The 22256-nt window shown below is 36.9% G+C and overlaps 1 protein-coding gene across 5 annotated transcripts in view; it reads right to left on the bottom strand.

The window, feature by feature from the left end:
• Positions 1-22256, bottom strand: part of ctnnd2b (catenin (cadherin-associated protein), delta 2b) — a gene marked incomplete at both ends in the record, with an annotated part of 75328 nt that overhangs the window by 11510 nt on the left and 41562 nt on the right. For 3 of the 5 annotated variants that reach the window (XM_081373619.1, XM_081373622.1, XM_081373623.1), the window contains 5 exons: positions 1994-2111; positions 3667-3850; positions 7551-7764; positions 9093-9225; positions 19620-19676. In XM_081373619.1, the coding sequence (XP_081229745.1) occupies positions 1994-2111; positions 3667-3850; positions 7551-7764; positions 9093-9225; positions 19620-19676 (706 nt within the window). The remainder of the gene's footprint in view (positions 1-1993; positions 2112-3666; positions 3851-7550; positions 7765-9092; positions 9226-19619; positions 19677-22256) is intronic. The other 2 variants (XM_081373620.1, XM_081373621.1) reach the window with 1 other exon arrangement.

Here is a 22256-nt window from a genome sequence, read left to right as displayed (position 1 = left end):
CTATTGTGATGAGCAGTGAGGCAGGAAAAACAAAGAGGACGACTTTGATCTTGTAAATGCTTTCAGAGGGATTAAAGTGTGACACTCTTTTTTTTCCTCATTCAAACTTGTTCTCACAGAGTATTATGCTGGTAACAGAGACCCCTTGAAAATCAAACAAAACATGGACTCAAAATAGAGAGGTGTGTCGCTGCATTACTTTTTCTGTATAATTACCATAAACCTCTCTTAATAGCAACTGCAGCTTGTTTTGTACAACATTGTTGGTGGTAAAAGCAATTAAAGGAGCTGAAACTAAACCTAAACTGTCTGTTTGATACAATGTCAATTGCCCCTGCTGGAAAAAAAAAAAAAAAAATACTGGTTTGGACCTGTTTAAAAGCATCCAAAATAGTTTTTAATTAGATTTAGGTGGGCTATGCTAGACTGTAAACTGCACAAGCTGGTTAAAACAGATATTTCTGCAGGCAAACCTGCTTGACCAGTGTAGTGATGTAGCTAAATCATCATGGAAGATTTAAGGATGGGTTTATCTGAAATATTATACCACAATAATATTAAACAGCATGTAAACAACTTATTGAAATCTGCGTCCTGCAGTTTTGATGAACGGCTGTTTAGAAAACATCAGAAAAAATTATATATGCTTTGTGATCAGAATTCCTGCCCATCCAAAAGGAAAAAATTCAGCCTTTATCACAGACATAAACTGTATTATAAAGTTCTGCTCAATTAACTAGAGGACGAGTTAACTTGCTATTAAGAACCTTAAAACTCAAAACTGAATTAATGGCTCAACTGAATATTGTTAAAAGATTGCCATTAACTTGTCAAACTTTGGAAAATCCAATTATTTCATACTCAGAAGTAATCATTGTTTTACTCCGGTGCCTTGTTAATCTGTATTTCCAGGCAGACTGATAAAAAAACCCCTATGTGCACTCACTTCTAAAAGCTACGGAAAGTCAGCCAATCAGAAATGTGTCATATTAACATTTCTGATTACCTACCTATTCTGACTTCTGACCTGTAATGCTGCTTGAATCATAATCATATACTGTTTGTTCGTTGGCCAGAGGAGAACTGCCCCCCCACAACTGAGCATGGTTTCTCCCAAGTTTTTTTTCTCCATTCTGTCACCTGATTGAGTTTTGGTTCCTTGCCACTGTTGCCTTTGGTTTTTGGCTTGCTTAGCTGGGAACTCTTAATATTCAACAATATTACTGATCTGCCTGCATTGACACCAGAGAACTGAACTGAGCTGGACGATGACATCACTGTTGTCTCCAGAATGGCTGTATAGATAAATAAACTAAATTAATAACTTTTTTTTTTACAACAGAAATGAACCATCACTGAACTTACTTCAGCTGGACTATGACACTATTTTCTTCTAGATCTGCTGTACAGCCAAGACAAACTTGTTGAATTATTTTCCTGTTATCACTGTAAAGCTGATTTGAAACAATATGTATAGTAAAAAGCACTGTATAAATAAAGGTGACTTGACTAACAAGAAACTATGCTTCGAACCACAGGTTGAGAGCTGTAGATCCAACCACACAACTTGCAATGCTGAATGTTTGTTGGAACTATGGTCTTGGGAAACACATAATCGCTTAACTATGTTGGTCATTTGCAACCATAGTTGGCTTTTGGGAAATGCATCCCAGATTAGGGAAAGTGATTTCTAGTTTTGTGAGGGAAATTCATCAGATGGTGAGTGAACGGACTGTGGGTGGTCCGTGGGCGTGCGACTGGTCTAGACGGGCTTTTTTTCAGCAGAACTGGCTTTTTTCACTGAGGAATTTTTGCATATTCTGCATTGTGTTTTCAATCTCATCTAACATTTAACAGTGAAGAAGTACTCTAGTGCTGTGTTGAAAATGGTTGGGGAGTGAAAAACACTCAACTAAACCTGATGGAACTCTCTGTGGTGCTCCGTTGAATGCATAAAACTTTGGTAGAAAGGCAGGGGAGGAAAAGGTCAAACCTTGCTGTCGATCTCACTGGTGCCCAGGGCTGTCTGGATGACATAAAGCAGCGCATCAGTCAGACCCTCACACTCTCTCATCCTGCGGCGGGCTTCTTCTCCGGCTGAGCTCACATTCCTGTAGAGAACACAAGAACGCACACATGCATACAATGTCACGCATTTTGTATTATCGACACCATTGATTATGTTTTTGCAGTTCTGAGCTTCAAGTCAATACTAAACCAACCAAAGTGGTCTTCAACATCAATAAGCTTTTCATGGAAATGAGTAAAAACTCACTTCCCCCCCCCCCAAGTTCTTTTCACACAGAACAATATTTGGATAGCACTGTTTTAATACTCTCTGAGAAGTCAACTCTGTGATACGAGAAAGTAATTTAACAAAGAAAAATTTCACATCAGCTTTATGAATCACCAGCAACATGCCTCAAAGCAACAAGCCTAGAATCCCAAGAGCTGGAGCCTCGGGAGACCTGAATCAGGAAGTCTGATCTGAGAAGGTGCTTGTGAGAAATCAAAGACCACATCCTGTCCTCTCTCTCTCTCTCTCTCCAAGAAGCTTCTAAGAGATCTGTGTGTCTCAGGCAGCTGCAGGTGGTGTGGCAACTGTGTCCAACCATTAAATATTCAATCAGACTTCTAGTTCCTCAGCCATCCATGAAGAGGATTAATTATCACGCTGGGCGTAGGGAGCTTAGTCCAGCCATCCAAGAGTGACTCAGCACTTTCTACAATCCCGCTGCTTTAGACCTGAATGCTGATGCGCAAAGGGAGAGAGCATAGTATATGCATATAGTGTGTGCTATAAATGTAAAGTGTTGTTAATGTCAAGCTGAGTTTTAAAGTAAAAAAGTTTCTGCACTCCAAAAGTATCTGCAGATTTCTGCAGGTTTCCAGTGAGCTCTAGCTTAAGTGATATCAAAATGCACATTTCCGTTTAGTAAGCAAAAAATAGAAAGCAACTGGAAAATATGATATTAAGATAATCAACACAATATCAACAGCATTACGATGCAAAACCTTAAACATGCAAATAATGTGACCATCACATAGATGAAAATGACAAAGCCACAACATACAGCAGTCAAACATATGGGGGATTTGGACAAAAGAGAATTGGACATGGGCAAGGCTTTGGCATGCCACCAGGTCCAGTCACAGTGGACAGAATCCTATTGTTGAATCAGATCAATCCTGGCCAGAATATAATCCTAGTAAAGTGGCAGAACGAGCTCCATCACAAAATGGTTTTATGCACAGAGTGTGAGACCAGCCAAATTCATCAAAAGCAACTGAATCTATTTATGCAAATCAATAAACTTAAGTTATCAGTTGAAGGGCTCCAAGAAAAGCCTCAAAGCTAATTCACAAATGTGTTTGGTTAACACACAGAAGCACAGAGCCATTATCCAGCTATGTACTTTTGCTCACTATACCCCAATATACTGTGACATTTCTGAAGGCACACAAATTCATCATATCATTTTGAAAGATGGAAATTTACATAATATTTGCATAATTCTTACTTGAATAATCACCTAATAAAACAAAGAATTGCTTCTAAGTGAAGATTAAGCCTCTTAAGAGCAAAACTAGAAACTGTGCCTGTATATAAATGAAAAAATTTTTTTTTGAATAAATACTTAGATTGACATTAATTAGGAGCTGTACCTGAGGCATCCGGTAGCATTGCGGAGCACCTGTGAGGAATGCAGGTGCAGCTTGCGGTCGTCCTGGTGGGGTGATGTGTCCCAGCCCGAGTGAGGAATAATGACCGTGTTGGTCAGCACTGCCAGAGCATCCTGAATTATGGGCATCTTCAGAGCATCGCAAGAGGACAAGTTCCACAGCACACCTGTTTACAAGAACAACATCTATGAACCAAAAAGCCTTTCATTCAGTGGTAAAGAATACACCCATTATATTGATACAGAGATTACAATTTCCCTTCTTCACCTTGAGTTTTTGTTGTGCAAAAAAAAAAATATATATATATATATATATATATATATATATATATATATATATAATTAAAATATATAAAATCTCCCACTGATTGCAGGAGGCTAAGAACATGCATTTGAATATTGCATGAGGTCTTGGTCAAGAGCCCTCAAGAGAAATAATTTCTGAAGTTTCACTAGTGTCCTCATCAGCTCTTGTTAGTATGAACGTTAGATTGTGTGGTCCAAGCCACATCACAATCAAGACTGAACTGTGAACCGCTAGAATGTAGAATATGGCTAAACTGTGTCTAATTTTGCATACTATTTGTCCTTTCACAAGACCCCTACTGCTCTGATTCAGTGTACAAGGGAGCACTTTTGCACATTCTTCCTCCCTGCTGCTAGGGTATAAAACTTTGTCCCTGCTAATTGTATCTTATGTTATTTGTTAAATATCACAGACTTCCAGTCTTCCAGTTATAATAATAAGAAATGTTTCTTGAGCACCAAATCAGCATATTAGAATGATTTCTGCAGGATCATGTGACATTGAAGAAGAAAAAAAATCAGTTTTGCCATCACAGGAATAAATTACAGTTTAAATAGAAAACAGATATTTTGAATAGTAACAATATTTCAAACTATCATTTTTGATCAAATAAAAGCAGCTTTGGTGAGCATAAAATACTTCTTTATTTTTTTATTTATTTTTTTAATATCTTATCGACCCAAAACATTTGAACGGTAGTGTATGTTTGTTCCAAAATGTTCACTACTATTTTGTAACACAAAGAGCTTATTATAAACACCAAGGAATAGCTGGTAGATATTGACATGCGGCTTCACCATAGATGTGTCCTCATTCACATTCTATCACATACTAGTATCCACCCAAATTGTACACAAAAAATAGTATGTCAAATGGCAGTGTGCATCAATACTTTAAGTAACAATGCATTTTAACGAATTATTATAGATTAAATATTAAATAAATAAATTATAATTAAATATATTTAATTAAATACAATCCCTATATTATTTAATCACTATTTAATTAAAGGTGCTCTAACCGATGTCACCCGTTTCGGACCAAAACATTTTTTGTCCCATAAAGCAAACATTTTTTCACTATCCGCTAGCTGCCTGTCCCCTGAACACACTGTAAAAAAAAAAAAAACGCGGTCTCTGTAGACACCCCAGGCTAAGGCTAGCCTCCGTTTTGTTTGACAAATTCAATACTTTGAACGTCAACAAGAAGTGACGTTACCCAACATCGCTTAGAGCACATTTAAATAAATGCTATTATTTTAATTGATTTAGGTAGATGCTAATACTCACAAGCAAGCTCAAACAGAATGCAATAGGGGACTGTGGTATTAAAAAGTAATTTTATGACATGCAAGTACATCCAAAGAGTCCAAATACATCTAATGATGTTGCTACATATTCAGAAGTATGTACTTTGGCATCACCAGTGAAGTACATACTTTTATTACATTGTAGAAGTATGCAGATTGGAATACTGCCTATGGATGTTTTCCTGCCATTTGTTTGGTACCCTCCGTTGATGCGAATTTGCCGTGTGGCACCCCCAAAATGACTGAATGTTTATGTGGGACTCTATAATAGCTTAGATAGAGTTAGTAGTGGCAAGAAACATCTTCCTTACTAGTGTTTCTCGATCCAACTCCTGGGAGCTCCTTTTTGGGTGTCTCACTGCTGTTTAGGTCATTAAATCCAAGGGCTCAAAGTAACTTACTAACTACATTGTAACTACACCATCTGGTTCTAAAAAGCATCTTTCACGATTGACAGCCCCTTCAAAATCGGCCATGTATTCTCACAAAATAAACTTTTTGCAAGCAACACATATATCAATATTATTTCTCATGACATTTCATTTGAAAAGCATGCTACAGTATACAAGGGAGCACTTTTGGAGGCCCTTCATCTGTATTGCTAGCATGGTGTACGGCTCTGCCCCAGCCAATTTAAACTTATCTTATCCTATCCAATCTTGTTTGTTAAACATCAAAGACCTATTTTTTTTATGCAGCCTTTTTTTAAGAGCTCAAACAGGCCCCAGCAGTCGTGACAGGCCCTTGTCTGGCTTCAGCAATCAGCAGGCGACCGAGGTCTGCATAGATGTAGCTTGAGGGGGGTTGTTACGGACTGACGAGAGGACTCTGTTTGTCTTCTGTTCAGAACCGCTCTCTAACTTAAACATTAATTGTCTTTGAAAAAGCACAAATGGCCTCTCCCCTCTTTCCAAATGTTTCATCTAAAGTGATTACATACACAGAGACATAGAGCTGTAAGAAGCAAGTGCCACTCAGCTTCGTTCTTCCTATATTCAATTTGAAACATTTTAGATGTTTCTCCGAGCTCTGGATTCAGGAGGATGGAGATTTTTCAATTGATGGACATTTAGATTGCTCACCAGGCTGAAACACAAGGGAGCCGCAACGTCTTATTGAAGCGTCTCCCAACAATTCAGCATCTGACATTTATGAAATGTCTCAAAAAGCAAATTGCCGCCCAATTTTTCCGACATCTCTCAGGAACTGTCTCTGTACCATGAATATTTCTATAGGGGATTTAGAAGAGCCTTTGTCTTTTGTCAACGCGTCAAGACTCATTATTCACAATTCCCTAAAGAGGCTATGCCAAGCACTGGTATTATCCTTAATTATTATAGCCCTAACCAATTAGGAGATCATTAACAAATCATTTAATGGGTAGAGGGGTCCACAGTAACAAGCGGATGATTCTAGGAGAGCTGATTAACAAATTGGGCCCAATTATAAGGAAGCCAGAGATAGTGACAGAAAGGTCATATGCAATGTATTTGTATGATGAACAGGCAAAAAAAGGTGGTAAGGAAGGAAATAAAGATAAAGCGCATTCAAAGATAGGGCCAGACACCACGTCCTAATCAGGTGCCACACAAAAAAGACAGGATGTTTTGTTCACGCCCACTGTGAAATCTCATTGGTCCAATATCTCTTTTCATATAACTGCAAAATATACTTGAAATGTAGTGCCCTTCAAGTGGAGCTGGAAATATTGCAATTACAATTTCTGAGCATATTAATGACCAAACAGAGTCGTATTTAAAGGTGGGAAACTTGCAATACCCAAGTTGTCAAGTTGTGATGTTGGAAGAGGTGTGTCAATTTGAAGTATAGTGGAAACTCTTATCTATATACACAATACATATAATATAATATAATATAATATAATATAATATAATATAATATAATATAATATAATATAATATAATATAATATAATATAATATAATATAATATAATATAATATAATATGCAGTGCTAGGGGTGCACCAGGACAGGTTTGAAAACCCCAGGTTTAGGTGACTTCCGTGTTATGTTTCCAATTTAAATGTGTGGCATGTCGATGTCGCAATGGAGAATGCCCGACTCAAAGGTACAAGTTTCCCAGGTGCACTTAAAGGCAGCATAAGTCCTGCAGCATTTCCTCTTTCAGTGCGGACAAACAAATTACAAATTACTTCTCGCCAGTATCCCGTCACATCAGAGAACAAAGGAGAAGGAATGAGAAATAAATGTGCTTAATGTGTCCTGAGCACCTGTGAGTAGCTCTCTGATCTCCACATCTGTCGTCTTGCGCAGGAGTCGCACGAGTGCAGGGATCCCACCGCAGTTCTTCAGGGCGATCTTGTTGTCGTCATTGGCCTTGCCATAAACCAGGTTCCTAAGTGCGCCGCAGGCACTCCTGTGCACATCAGTCATACGGTGATCCAGCAAGTCGACCAGCAGCTGAATCCCACCCTGCCTTCGTATCTGATACACAGAGCCACACAAATGTTAAACACGTTGTAGACATTTTTATAAAAGTCTTGCTTATCTAGTATATCTAGCCACCAGTCTGCTTATCTATCCTAATCAACAAGACTTCTTTTTTCAACCATCTACATATACATATACATATATATGTACAGTATTCTTTAAAAGTTTGGTGTCAGTAAGATTAAAAAATAAATAATAATAATACTTTTATGCAGCAATGGTACATTAAATTAATCAAAAGTGACAGTAAAAACACTGATCAAAATAAATGATGATTTCCACAATTTCTTTTTTAATGTTTTAAAGTTTTTAACGTTTATTTAATGAACATAATTTATTAACATAACAGGTTTTGGAGGAAGGCAGCATGTCACACAACCTCTATGTTGGCATCTGCCTAGTTTGGCTAGTTTCCACCAAGTGACGGATAAAGCGTTTTCTCCTTATTAAAAGTATCCTAATTATGGCTGTATATAATTTTTTGGTAACACTTTATAATATGTATAAGGTAGTAAAGTACTTACAAATCATTTGCAAACAATTATAGAAAATTCAATTAATGACATTTTCCCGACCTGTGAGAATTATTTACTCCTAATAACCAATTAACAGTTCCTTTACTACAAGCTAATTAATCAATATTATACCATGGTCTGGTTGAATACTCGATTCTGATTGGCTGCAGGGTGTCCATTAAAAAGTGATAGAGGACACCTAGTAAATAAACCGTCAGGCGAAACCAGGGAAACCAAGTTATTGTTTGTAAAAACTTTAGATTTCAATTGTAAAACTAATTAAAATAGAAACTAATGTTTTAAAAATGTGTTATTTGGCAAGTGACCATGTAAATGCAGTTAAATGCCCTTCGAGGTGTCCATTGTCAGGTATTAATGGACTTCGGCGGAGGCAACCGTCCTCCGCTGCGCGTCCATTAATACCTGACAATGGACACCTCGTTGTCGTCGGGCATTAACCCTTACATAATTGCGTTAACGTGATAATGAATTAAGAACTCACTATTTGTTTACAGCCTACCAATATATTAACAATGTAGAGACTATATTTTATTAACTATGAATTAACTATAAACTAATAGTTTGTTAATGATTTATAATTACTTTATTAATGTATACTTATTATAAAGTGTTTTTGGGTCACCAGTTGAAAACCACTGAGCTAGAATGACACTAACCAACATAAAACAACAGACTGAACCAGCATGGAAATTCAAATGAAGCTGAAATCCCCACTGCAAGGATTTATTAGTCCATAGCCTATGTAAAACATGCAGAATGTGTTTGATGTTGGTATGCAGGAGATACCTCTGATTTGATCTTGTTGTCTCCAAAGCACAAGTGCTGGAGGTAGGCGGCAGCGTTGGACTGTACCGATGGAAACTGGTGCTGCAGCATTTGGATGACCTCTGGCAGTTCAGGATCCCTCCAGCCAAATTCCCTGAAGAGGCAAATATACACACAAAAGTGAACATCGAGAAGCTTTCACATAAAGAAACAATATAACATTAAAAAAACGTGTTTGTGAAGGTGTCTATCATAAAATATAGCAGCATGTTTCTCTTCTATGGTGTGTAAACATCATTTTTTTAAATTCTCCTCTCTGGAGTCTCTGAACGTTTCTCTTCACAATAAATCAAACCGAATTCAACATACTCTAACTTTCTGCCAACATCTGTGATCTCCCTCTGTTACTTTTCTCCTTTGAAAATAGTTGAGTAATACTAATTAACATAGAAATGAATGCCACTAAATTAACCTCAAAATATGATGTATGACAGTGGTTGTAAGGAGAAAAAAAATGTGAAAAAAATAATGCATGAGAAACAAAGGTTTTACAGCTACCACACGTCAGCAATCATTTTTTAAATTCTGATTTTCATGCTTTCTGCAGAGGAACGGGTAATCTATACAGACAATAGCATTCTCCCAGAAACGTTTGCTTTATCATTGGGTATCAGTGACAGCTGTGCTATTGCCTGGAGCAGTCCTAAGGTGCCTGGAACCCCATAGGAGAATATCTGCATTTCCTAAACCCCCGAGTCTGTCGACTCTGAATATCATTCAACACCATGATTTAGGTAAGCAGCAAAAACAAATTCAACATACCATCCTGATGTCTGCTGTGAAAAAACCATGAATACCGCATGTAGGCAAGAGAGGAGAATATTGTGTTTGACATTCAAGTCTTTTTCTCCCTCTCTTTCTCAGACCAGCAAACTCTGTCTCTATGCTACTACCATTTCAGAGGCTGTCAAACAAGAGGAATCGATTCAAATGATACGATCCTGTATGAAAGAGATGGGGCGGCAATGATAGAAAGAGAACAAAAGGAAGGATGGAAGAGAAGAGAGGAAAAACAAGACATTGGTTGAGGCAGAGAGAAAATGCAATGCTGCTAAAAAGCAACATGATGAACAAACATTTCTGGGTAAGAGGCACCATGGCAAACATTTATTGTAGCATGTCCCATTTCTCTCTAGCACAACCAGTAAACCTGAGAGTGCAATTGCGGTCATGAAAATAAGAATGGGATCCATTGGAAAAAGGTCAAAAAGGAGATAAACCTGAAAGATTGGCACTTTGTTTTCTCTCACTGTATCTTTGTTGCTTTTTATCATTGTTCAACCTTGAAATTAGGGCATGTTTAAATCACATCTCACTAAGCTCCTATGTTGAGGGCTTTATTCACAAAATAGGGAACCAAGTACATTACAGAGGGTCGGAATTGGCCAACAGCCCACAAACTCTCCAATGCATTAGATGCAATGACAGCAAGCTGTCATTAATCACAGGAGCGGGCTAATTGATAATGTTTGCGTAAATCAGTAATTAGAGCGTAACACAAAAATGGCTGTAAAATGGATGAAGTTTATATGGTAATCAATGTGGCGCAAGTCAACTCTGGGTTAATTAGCATAAGTAAATTTTTTGACAGCGGCTCTAAAACGACTTATAATTAACTAGTGCACTAAAGTGAAATTATTCACTCAATGTTTACCCCATGTATTTATAGACGGCAATAAAGCAAAAGGCATGGCCCCAATGCGTTACCAGCTTCTGAGTTCTTCAAGAAGTGACATTTGTGTTTAGCAAAACAAAAAGCTAAAGCTAGATGCTTTGACTGTAAGCATCTAAAGATAATATTGATAATATTGATAACGCAACCAATAACATAATCCAACCATAAAAACCAAGCACCTTGTGAATGTGGTAGCAGTTCAATAAACAATAAGTTACTGCTGTGTAACTTGCATATAAGAGACCGTCAATATTTTTGCTCTGCATATTTTTGCTTCATCATTTAAAATGGTTCCAAGTGAAGCCACTGCAGAAGTATATGTTGCATCTCTGATATACACATATTAACTCAATGTTTTGAAAGAATTGGAACAAAACAAAAATTGATTCAAAAGCATAATTTGCCATTTTTAACATGAGTGGGAAAGGCCATTTTTGGCTTTAAAGTCAGCTGCGGCCAGTTATTTTAGCGGTTCCAAAATAGTCTGTTATGCTGCTTGCTGTTGCACACAGGTTTTTGTTATCATATTATTTTAATTATTATTGTTATCATTAACACACTAGTTTGTACCGCAAATAGTTTACTGTTTACTGCACTTCTAGTTATTCTTCTAGTTGTTTACCTATAGTGGCTAATGAATTGTAAATTCACAGAAAATAGCTTACTTGCGCATTGAAAAATAAGGTGGATACTCAGTCTTGTACCTGTCTTTTCCCCGATTTCCAACTGCGAGCGAGTTGGTTGTGTCATTGAAGATTTTTATTAACGTAGAAAAGGAATGGGGAAATATCTTTGGTACCAAGGCCGTTGAAGAAGTGGGCAGTCACAGTTTTGCTCTACACCCATAGATAATGCAGCATCACAGCATGAAAGAATGCATACATAAGTGATGAGGACTAAACGTGTAGTAATGATTTAAATGTGCATAGCAGGGCACTCAGATTTATTAGATATTTGCTGCTCTAGAAACAGACTATATCATTTATGATTAAAGTCAGAATAGTAATGGCACCCTGCTCGTCCTCGTTCGCATCATTAAACCTGAATCATTCCCCAGCAGGCCAGTCCTACAGGGACACGCACATATGCAGAGTGCAAGCTGCTGCACCCTGGTGACACTCTCTCCTCTCTGTCAGGTCTGTCACTGGCAGCCAAATCCTTAACCTCCCCATTATGACAATTAATGCCTGGGTGAAGCCACTCCCCCCACCACAGCTCCAGTCACTGTGACAGGCCGCTGAAGCAGGGATGAACCTACCATTAATCACCAAAAATGAATAATCAAACGTCTGCTCAGAGCCCAGGCCTGCAAAAAAACGTCATCCCGTGCCAAAGCCGGAAAAGGATTTGGCTGGGAAGTGACTCATTCACGCTACAGAGAACAGAGAGCTCTTTCGTTATGTGCGCTCTCAGACTTGTGATTTCACCCCTCATGGTCTGATATGGAGCGATGCTGTGGGTGGGTGGCTGGTCTACTAATAAACCGTTTGTCCCTTAAACTTCACCAGCAGGATCAACCCCCTACAATTAAACTAAGCATTGACCTTAATTTTAACAGTCAGAAACGAAAGAGACTCTTTTCCAAATACCTAGTGTTCTGCCTACGTAGACAGTATTTTAAGGTATGCACACAGACTTTAACAAAAAGCAGGAGAATTAACATGTGTCCACCTAGACAGGATGGGAAATTCATTGCTCAGTGAAAAAAATGTATCCAAAATGGTGGACGAGAAATTCATTCAATACTGAAAAGTATAGATAAAAATTAAAAAATGAATTTATTTTACCGAATATTTGTGCATGTGATGTATTTTTAGGCTTATTATAGTATTATCCTAGCCTAGAAATCTAGACGCACCCTAGCGGCAGCAAATTTTATTTTGCAGACAGTGTCGTCTAGCAACTCTCCGTTGGCTTGCGAGCTGGAAAAACCAAACTCTAGTCAGGCCAATCACATCGTGTATAGAGTCGGTGGGCGGGCTTAACAATGACGGCAGAGTTGCGATGGTTCCGCGTGAATACCCTGCTACTTGAAAACAAAGAAGAGCTGCTGCCTTTCGAATCGGCTTTGGCCGCGACTTTGGAAGTCTTGGAGTTAGGTTTTTCTTTGAGAAAAGAACAAAGAACGGCACTGAAGTCATTCTTAAAAAAGGAAGATGTGTTCGGAGTTTTGCCGACCGGATACGGCAAAAGTTTAATCTATCAACTAGCTCCGCTGGTGGGAAAACGCTCTGGTTGGTTGTAGAGCTATCCTATTGCATGAAGAGGGAATTTGAAAGACAACAGTTTATCCCGCCCTCAGATTGAGCCCTGCCAATGGTGTGTTCCCAGACCCAACATCTTGATGTGGGTCTGGCTTGTCAGGCTAGTATTATGCAGTTAGCTTAACAAAATGCAAATATAGAGTGCTGCAGATATGATAAACCCAGAAACAAGTAAACATTTTTCCAAAAAGATTTTTTGAATGGATTTTTGGTAGGGATGCACCGATCCGATATTCAGTATCGGTATCAGCTCCGATACTGCCATTCTTTGCCGGATTGGGTATCGGTCAGAAGAGGCCGATCCAAATCCGATATTGTGCGTATATTATTTTGTGTTATTGATAATCCCCACAAAAGACACAAAAACATTATAAAGCATCATAAAGTTTTCATGCACTATATTATAAGTGTTCTGAAGCCATTCTATAGTATAATGTGAGGTAGAAATTAATATCTAAATCGTTAAATTCAAGTTCACGTAAACTCTTCCCTCCTCTGCGGCTGTCAGTCATTCTCCATTCAGCATCAAACAGCGTGTTGTGCTCAGTCACGACAGTCAACACAGTGAAACTCTCTCCAAGATGATTCAATGTTACTATTATTATACTTGATCTGTAGATAAAGGTCTATGGTTTTGCATAAAATGACGTTATCTTGCTGGACTGTATTGCTGTACCTGAATCATGTTACTTTCTACCAGGTGTCTGTTCACAACACTGGAGTAGATAGCACTATAATTGTTCTTCACATGCACAGTAACTGAAATTTAAGGTGGGATGCGCATTAGCGCTCTGTATTGGAGCCTTTCATATCATAATCAGTTCAAGGCATTGACGCTTGCTTACAGATCTATAACAGGTTCAGCTCCCTCCTACTTTCACTTGCTCCTACGAGTCTACATCCCTACCAGAACCAAAAAATCACTCTCCAGAACATTCTCATTCACGGTTCCATGCTGGTGGAATGATCTCCCCACCCTCATCTGAAATGCAGAATCCCTGACAACATTCAAAAGACAACTTAAAACTCATCTCTTCCGTGAGCACTTAACCTCTTAAAAAAAATCCTTTTCTTTTCCCTTAATCCTCCCTTGTCTGGCTTATGCTACTCTGAGCAATGCCTGCAGTTTGTATTTTGAGCACTTGCATTGTTTTCGCCTCTTCATGAGGACTCACTTAATTTAGGCCTATTTTTTAAGTCGCTTTTGATAAAAGCGTCTGCTAAATGACTAAATGTAAATAATACTTTTGCGCAATGAAAGATTATTAATAGCCTTTCTTGTTCTGTTCTATCTATCATTTGTTGCTGCCTCATTAATCAGCTGTGCTATACATTTAAAAAATATCTTAATTTTATAGTATATATAGCCTAAAAGTTTTTTTTATCTTTTAGATTTTTTTATCTTGTTTTTCATTAAATGTATTTTACAACAATAGCAATGTGTAACGTTTTACCAGATTTAGTGCTACAATTATTGTTTCTTATTTGTTCCCCACTAAATAATGTTTTTTTTTCCCACTAAATGTTCAGATTTTATAAAATTATTGTGCACTTGTGATTTTTCTAGAGTAAATTTTACTGCTGAATTATCCACTAATCTTTATAATAGCATTTTTTCATAGATTATGATCAGATATTTTTTGGATTTGTTGTTTTTCTTTATAATGAAGTTGTCTGTATTAAGTAGATTGCATTTAACACACAAAATGGTGATTATCAGAGTTATAGAAATTCTACTTAATTAAAAAAAGAACTGAATTTTTGGTATTGGATCGGATTGGTTCTGAAAAAAATGGTATCGGTGCATCCCTAATTTTTGGTTAAATGCCTGAATTATATTCTAAATCAGACTTTCCAACTTGAAGATTTTATATAGAGACTGAAATAATTGTCGGAAGCATAGTAATGGTGACATTAAAGCCATGCCAGCTGTGGTGTATTTCTCTCATAGCTTCACTTAAGCTTTTTACTTCTGGCAATTGTATTTAGGCTTCAAAATTCCTAAAAGTTGTGTTCATTTGTGAAGATTACCTTACAAAACATGTAAGAAGCCACAGAGCTTATTTTCTGCAATAACACAAAAATCCAATGGAAAAATCCTATTGGGAAGCAAGATGATGCTGGGTTGGCTTACAAAATTACATCTATTAAACTCTATTGAGATCAACTTAGTCTTCTGTAGGAGGCTCTATTGTGTGGTGCACAGAGTTGCTGCCTATGGAGAGTGTTTGAATTTGTGAGGTTCTATGACTGTTAGGATGCTGCCTATATTTGCAGTGAGAAATGGGTCTTGTTGTCCATGGATTTATAAAAGGTTTGCTAGGCATGCAGCCTAAAAACCCTTCGGCAGAGCTTGATGTAACATTTGAGCACTCACTGGATTGAGACAAACTCTCCTGTTTGTGACAGGTCTTTGTTTGAGCTTTTGTTCTGGTTCAGTCAGGTGAGCCTATCTTTCATCCCCATAGCTGAAACATTAACACCACAAAACCCAGCTTCATGCTGCAGCGCAAAAGCTGAAATAACCCACGGGGCCAGAGGAAGAAGAGGATAAGCCCCTTGTGGACCACTGAATGTTTCGTGGCATAAAAAACAGCCAAATAAAAGCATCATAAATTATGCATTCAAGATGCTTGACTGAGCATGATTATTAGAAATAGAGCGAATGGATTGATATTTTGAAAGGGATGCAGCAGAGGTAAATCTAATATAGTCTTTATGTGAGATGTACACGGATCCTCTTCAAAAAAGTAAATGTCAGTTTATTGGTAACAGTCAACAGTATGTTTTTTTGTTATATGTCGATATTGAAATTCTGGCCTATACAATAAGACAATAATTATTTTCATATTATGGGCAATAACCAATAAATGGCTAATATAATAAATGTATAGTACTATGTAGTATAAAACAACTAAAATAAATAGTTTGAATGTTGTATCGTAACATTATAATGTACAGTATTATAGAATAATAGATATTTTCATCTAATCTCCATTATGCTTTTCTTTATGAGTAAAAATGTTTTTGTCAGTGATTTCATTAGCAGGGTAAAAGGGGCTCTATTCAGAAACCCTTGTTATTAGCAACACCAGTGGCCATTAAGTGAACTGCAGCCAGCAACTTATTGCTCACGCTCGTGCACACGTAAAGTACAGGAGAATGAAGTTGGAAATGCCTTTGCAGCGATATACTGTTAACAAACATCCAGACGCCGAGACGCGCTGCTGAGAGCGACGTTTAAATATGCAAATATGTTCTGCAAGCTTTCCTCTCAGTCTCAATAACAAAAATGACAGAGGTGAGAAAACAGCAGTTAAAAAAGCATCTGATTATAGCGATGTGGATAAGTTTGCAACAATTCACCAGCATCTTGTTGACAGGTGAGGTCATTAAACTTATGATAGTATGATTATAAAGTAGGCCTATGTTTGAGACTATACACTATCTAGATCTGGCTATGTGAGACTATAGTTTGAATTAATCCCTTTTCTTTGCATGACACATTCACATTACAGTACAGAATAGCTCTTTTGGCATTATCCTGAACATTGTGTAAGCTTTCCTTTTATGTGTCATTGAACGGAACCCTCTAGTCTCTCTACAGCCCTTCATAGACAACCTAAGAAATCAGGCAAGGCCTGATTCATTACAAGTTTCATTACAAGTTGTTTGCAATAAAAATGTGATTAATACATGAAAATTCTTGCATATAGCACCTTTAACAATGAACTCAATTAGTCTGTTCTCTATCATGTCTTGCTCATAGACAGAAGTGGCATTACTAAGTGCCACATGTTCAAAGTGTGTGCAGCCCAACACAACTGCCACACTGCAGGCCTGTTTGTATGTCATACAACTAGCTTCTGGCATTACAGGCAGATGAATAAAGAACTTACACATGCTGAGCAGAGTAAATAAGACCAGTCACCAGCCTATGTAATCACTGCAGCTCTAGCTTGTGGCTTAGCCGCTGAAGCGTGCGCACTGTTAAAACAAACACTCTAATGAGCATAGAGCTCCTCTGTCCTTTCGGCTTGCTCCCTGGCTTTCCTATTCAAACACGAGCAAAGTGCTGAATAAGCTTCACGCACATGAAACATGCACTTCATGCACTTCCATTCTGGTGCGTGCTTTTGTCTGAAAGAAAAACGAGCGCTGTAACAACAACATGTGACAGCTCAATTAAAGACGGTGCGCATACAAAATAGATTCAACAAGAATTGCGGGGTCATGGATAAAGGCGATGTTGAAATACCTCTTTTCTATCCCAACTTAAAGAGATAGTCCAGCCAAAAATGAAAAATTCTGTCATGATTTACTCAACTTATGTTGTTTCAAACCTGTGACTTTCTTTCTTCAACATTGTTTTGAGTCATTTATATTATGGACAAAAGAAAAAAAAAACGGGTTTGAAGGAGATGATTGTGAGTAAATGTTGACAGCATCTTTACGATTCCTATACCTGCCACAACACAGCAATACCGGTTTGACCGTGAGTTTGGAGCGGGATGATCTGCTTGTCCAACCAACAGAAGATAGGGGGAATGTTGGGGAAAAATATTTGTAATTGTTTAGCAACTCCGTTTATGGATGTTAGTTGCATATAAGTTACACATTTTATATTTAAAGTTGCAATGAAATCAAAATTGCCATTTCTTTTTTTTATGTAATATGTGTATTATAAATGATTTATCCGTGGACATCATTATTTCCCCCAGTAGGCCCTTTGATTAACATAATTATTTGGTCATACACAACACTCCTGAGATACATTTAGGGGGCTGAACAATGTTTGTATAAATATATAATTTTCTTCTGATTTTTTTAGGGCAGGTTATGTGCTCCAGAACCAACATTATGTATGTTCTACTTCAGTAAATCATGTTGTGTGGGGCAACTAACCAGCAGTCAGTTTGAGATTACAGATGGCTAATTCTGACAGCTCTCACCCTACAGTAGAACAAACCCATAATATACTGTTTTGACAGCCGCAAGAGGAACTGAGGGGCTTAGAGCTGCTAACGGTCACATAAATATGATTTGTGCAGCCAGGAGAGGTAAGCTCTATTAAGGTGTGAACATGCGACCCACAGTTGACCCCTTATTTAGGAAATAATGTTCAGCAGTGTTGTGGATTCAGCACACACATGCTTGAATGGTCCTGAGAGGCGGCTTGAACTGTCTGCAATGAGAGAGGTCAGGAAATGTCTCTGTCACATTCAGTGACCACTTCATCTCCAGCCACCCACTCAGATCAGAGAATCAACACTGCACTTCTCAGCATTAGACTATATTAATGCTTACACATGCCTGAACGAGGCAAATGCCTCAGATATTTTTAAACAAACAGTCACATAAATTTGATTTCCACAAAATGGTCAAATAAATCTTATTTTACTAGTATTATACTGGAATCAAAAGATTCCAGTGATGGCAACCCTGAATTTTCAGCAGCCGTTATTCCAGTCTGCAGTGTCACATGATCTTTCAGAAATCGTTCTAATATGCTGATTTTGTGCTCAAGAAACATTTCTTGTTATTATCAATGTTGACAGTTGTGCTGCTTAATATTTTTGTGGAAATCATGATACTTTTTTTCAGGATTTTTAGATTTTTCGAAGTTCAAAAGAAAAGTATTTATTTGAAATATTATTAGGTAATAATATAGTAAAAGCAGAAACCTCTGCTAACCAGTTGCATCGGTTGTGGACTGACTGAATGAATTCCATTTCATAACATTCATAAGGTTTATAATGTGTCTTATCTTGTTTTGCTCAATTCATGTCAGTGCTGTCTAATGCCACTTTTACTGTAGTTTTACTGTACTAACACGAATTGTAGCAACTATTTTGACAGAAACTGTGGCTACTGGTAAATGTTTGTAAGAGATGTTGCAAGTGTAGTCTCACTGAGTACACTTAAAAATGTCAACCTGAACTATATCCATCTCCTTGTTAACAAGTTTGGTTGCCAATACAGTGATTCAATTATGCACAATGTGGTAGACAACAATACAATCATGGCTGTTGCTTGCATTGAAAAGAAGACAATGGTGTTAAATAAAAGTTAAAAAAAGGATAATAAGCATGCTTTAACATAAAATGATAACAAAACAATGAATAACAACACAACAGGAGACACGCACACACGCACACACACACACACAATGTGATGCTTTGCAGCAATGAACAAACTCTGGTTACCTATGAAGTCACCTATCACTCCTTCTGGAAAAGCCAACAGAGATCAGAACATATGTTCTTCATGTAACTATTTGATTTCTATCACTCCATTAATCTGATCAATCAAAAATGACTTTAGACTTGACCACAAATTAACCTTTCTGTGGATGAATAAAGGCCTAGCGCTCTTCTTGTAAACACAATGCGGAAACGTTGGAAGGAAATCCATAAAAACATATTCTGACATATTCTGTAAAGCAAAGCTTGTCTCAACACAGTCATGCTGCCCAGGCATATGATGTTGAGTAGAGAGGAGAACAGAGCTTTTGTGGATGAGTAGAAATGTAAATAAATGTTGGATTACTTTGTCATTCTTTGCTCGGCTTGATTTTGATTCCAGACAAGGAATTCAGGGTCGTACCTATCAGGAGACAGGCAGAGAGAGAGACAGGGTAGGTGTCTAGCACAAAGGGATTTGACATTTTTAAAATAATATTTTTTACGTTTAGCTGTCTTCTTGCTGCTACATGAACATATTACACATTTGACTGTCAACATGCACTATAAAGCTTATTTGTTGCTGGTTTTTATTAAAGAGGGGTCTCACATAATGGAAAATAACTCCCATCCATGGAAAGTATAGACTGCAATAGCTTATTTTTGGGTGAGATCAGGTTTCACATTTCCAGTCAGTGCAAATACTGATATTTGTTAATTTCTCTGCATTCTACTTTTAGAAAAAAAAAAAAAAAATCCAATACATCTCTCAAGACAATCATCTAGATCAGGGGTTTTCAACCTTAAGTTATTAATTGAACACTACAACAATAAATAGCACAATGCAAAATTTGTCATTATTACTTTTCATTCTGCTTTCTAAAGACGGAATCGAAATGTTTCCATTGAGGAAAAAAAACTGAACATTCATTTAAATTGAACTGAAAATGTTTTTGTAAGGTTTATATGTCCAATATTAATCTAACAGTGAGTAGAAAAAATGCTGCTAACTCAATATGAAGTAAATACTGTCCAAATAATTTGTTTTGGCTTTAGAACAATGACAATATAAAATCTATTTAATTTTGGAAGCATGTTTCTTGTGTAATAGCACTAATATTCCTGTACAAATATTTCACACATTAAAAACTGTTATTTATATGAAAATGTATTGCAGCGATTATCATATTTATGGGTCCTTTGTGTCATTAAAAAGTTTGAATGCCTCTGATCTAGATGTTCAATATGTTATAATGCAGTGTCTTGTGTATACACAATATTTTAAAACAAATAATTTTTTAGTTAAACAAATGCTGTTTCACATATAATTTGCAAGGATTTTGGTGATAAACTGCGGCCGGTATGGTTGCCAGACCCACCCTTTAATATACCAAACACTATTAGTGAACCAAAGATAACAGACGACATTGTTTGACATGTTCTGAAACAGTTTGAAATTGTTTGTGCATATCTGTGCATTTGTTTGCAGCCAGTAAATGCAATGCATCACACGTCATACCACCTCTACCATAACCACTAGCAGTGAGAAGACATGGGAGAAAAACAAAAGAATGAGGGGTCAACAGAAGGGATGGCAAAAATCAACTAAAACAAGGTCAAATCAGCAGAAAAAGCAAGCAAACAAAAAAAGAGAGAAGTCATACAGTACTTTAGTTCACAAGAGATGATCGTCAATGGCCTCTCAGCACATCAAATTAATGTCACAGGATAAAACCAAAAATATGCTTAATACCAATATAAAGATAGAGTGAAAAGGTGGAACTGACTACCTCTCTATAAAATCATGCGCTATCATTCTTGAAGGATGTTTACTTTTGTGACAAATGTGCAATAGGTTTTTGTGATTTTGGATTTTGTTAGTATACAGTACACAGGCAATCTGAGGTACTACAGGAAGTGAGGTCATGTGAAGTCTGATTCATGCTGTAGAGGAGAGTGGAAAAAGATGCGTCACCCCGTTAATCACGCAACTAAACATTTATTTATTTATTTTTACATGTGACCATAAATTTGAAAAGAGCCAATCATATACAGCTGATGGTGATTGAAAGGTGCAGATAAATAGTGAGGATTTTCATTTTAAAATATATTTAATATGGATTAATTTTAATTGAATAAAACTATGAAATTTCTTTAGTAAAAGATTCATTAGGTACACTACCGTTCAAAAGTTTGGGTCAGTATTTTACTTTCACTTCAGCAAGGATGCATTAAATTGATAAAAAGAGAAAAAGATTTTCAAATGTTACAAAAGTAACATTTCTGTTTTCTTAAGTAAGATTTCCGTTTCAAAAATTTCTATTTTTATTAAGAATCATCAAAGAATCCTGAAAAAAATCATGGTTTACACAAAAGTATTCAGCAGCACAACTGTTTTCAACACTGATAATAAGAAAGAGTCACAAAGCACCATAATATAATAATGTTTGAAGTACTGAAGTTTTAAGTAATAATCTCTGTTGAAATGTAGCTAATTTCATTTTTGCTATCGCAGGAATACATTACATTTTAAAATAGAAAACAGTTATTTTAATTTAATAATATTTCACTATATTGTTTTTACTAAATTTATGATCAAATAAATGTAGCCTTGGTAAGCATAAGAGACTTCTTTCAAAAACATAAACAATTCCTACAAACCCTACACCTTTGAACGGTACCATATCTCTGAGACAAAGTCTGTCAGATGCTTTGTAATACTGATAGTGAACATACAATACATTATAAAATGTTGAAAATTATTTCACAGAATTCAAATATGTAGTGACAGTTGTCCTGGCCGTTTTATGAAAATGCAAATGGTTCACATATTTCCCCCTAACAGACTTCTTTTTCTTCTTTTTTTTTTCTTTTTTTTGAGAAGTCATGTCACCATGGCTCTGTTACAGATGGTTTATTTTGGATTCAGTTGCCATTAGACTTTCTGAAATGTCATTAGCTGTATTAGTTCTCTTTTTTCCTTGCCAAAGCACAAATTAAACTT

This window comes from Scardinius erythrophthalmus (genome assembly GCF_964197995.2).
Source record: "Scardinius erythrophthalmus genome assembly, chromosome: 9".
NCBI classification, from domain to species: domain Eukaryota; kingdom Metazoa; phylum Chordata; class Actinopteri; order Cypriniformes; family Leuciscidae; genus Scardinius; species Scardinius erythrophthalmus.
Note: the sequence above shows the minus strand (reverse complement) of the source record. Positions and strands in the feature narration are given on the sequence as shown.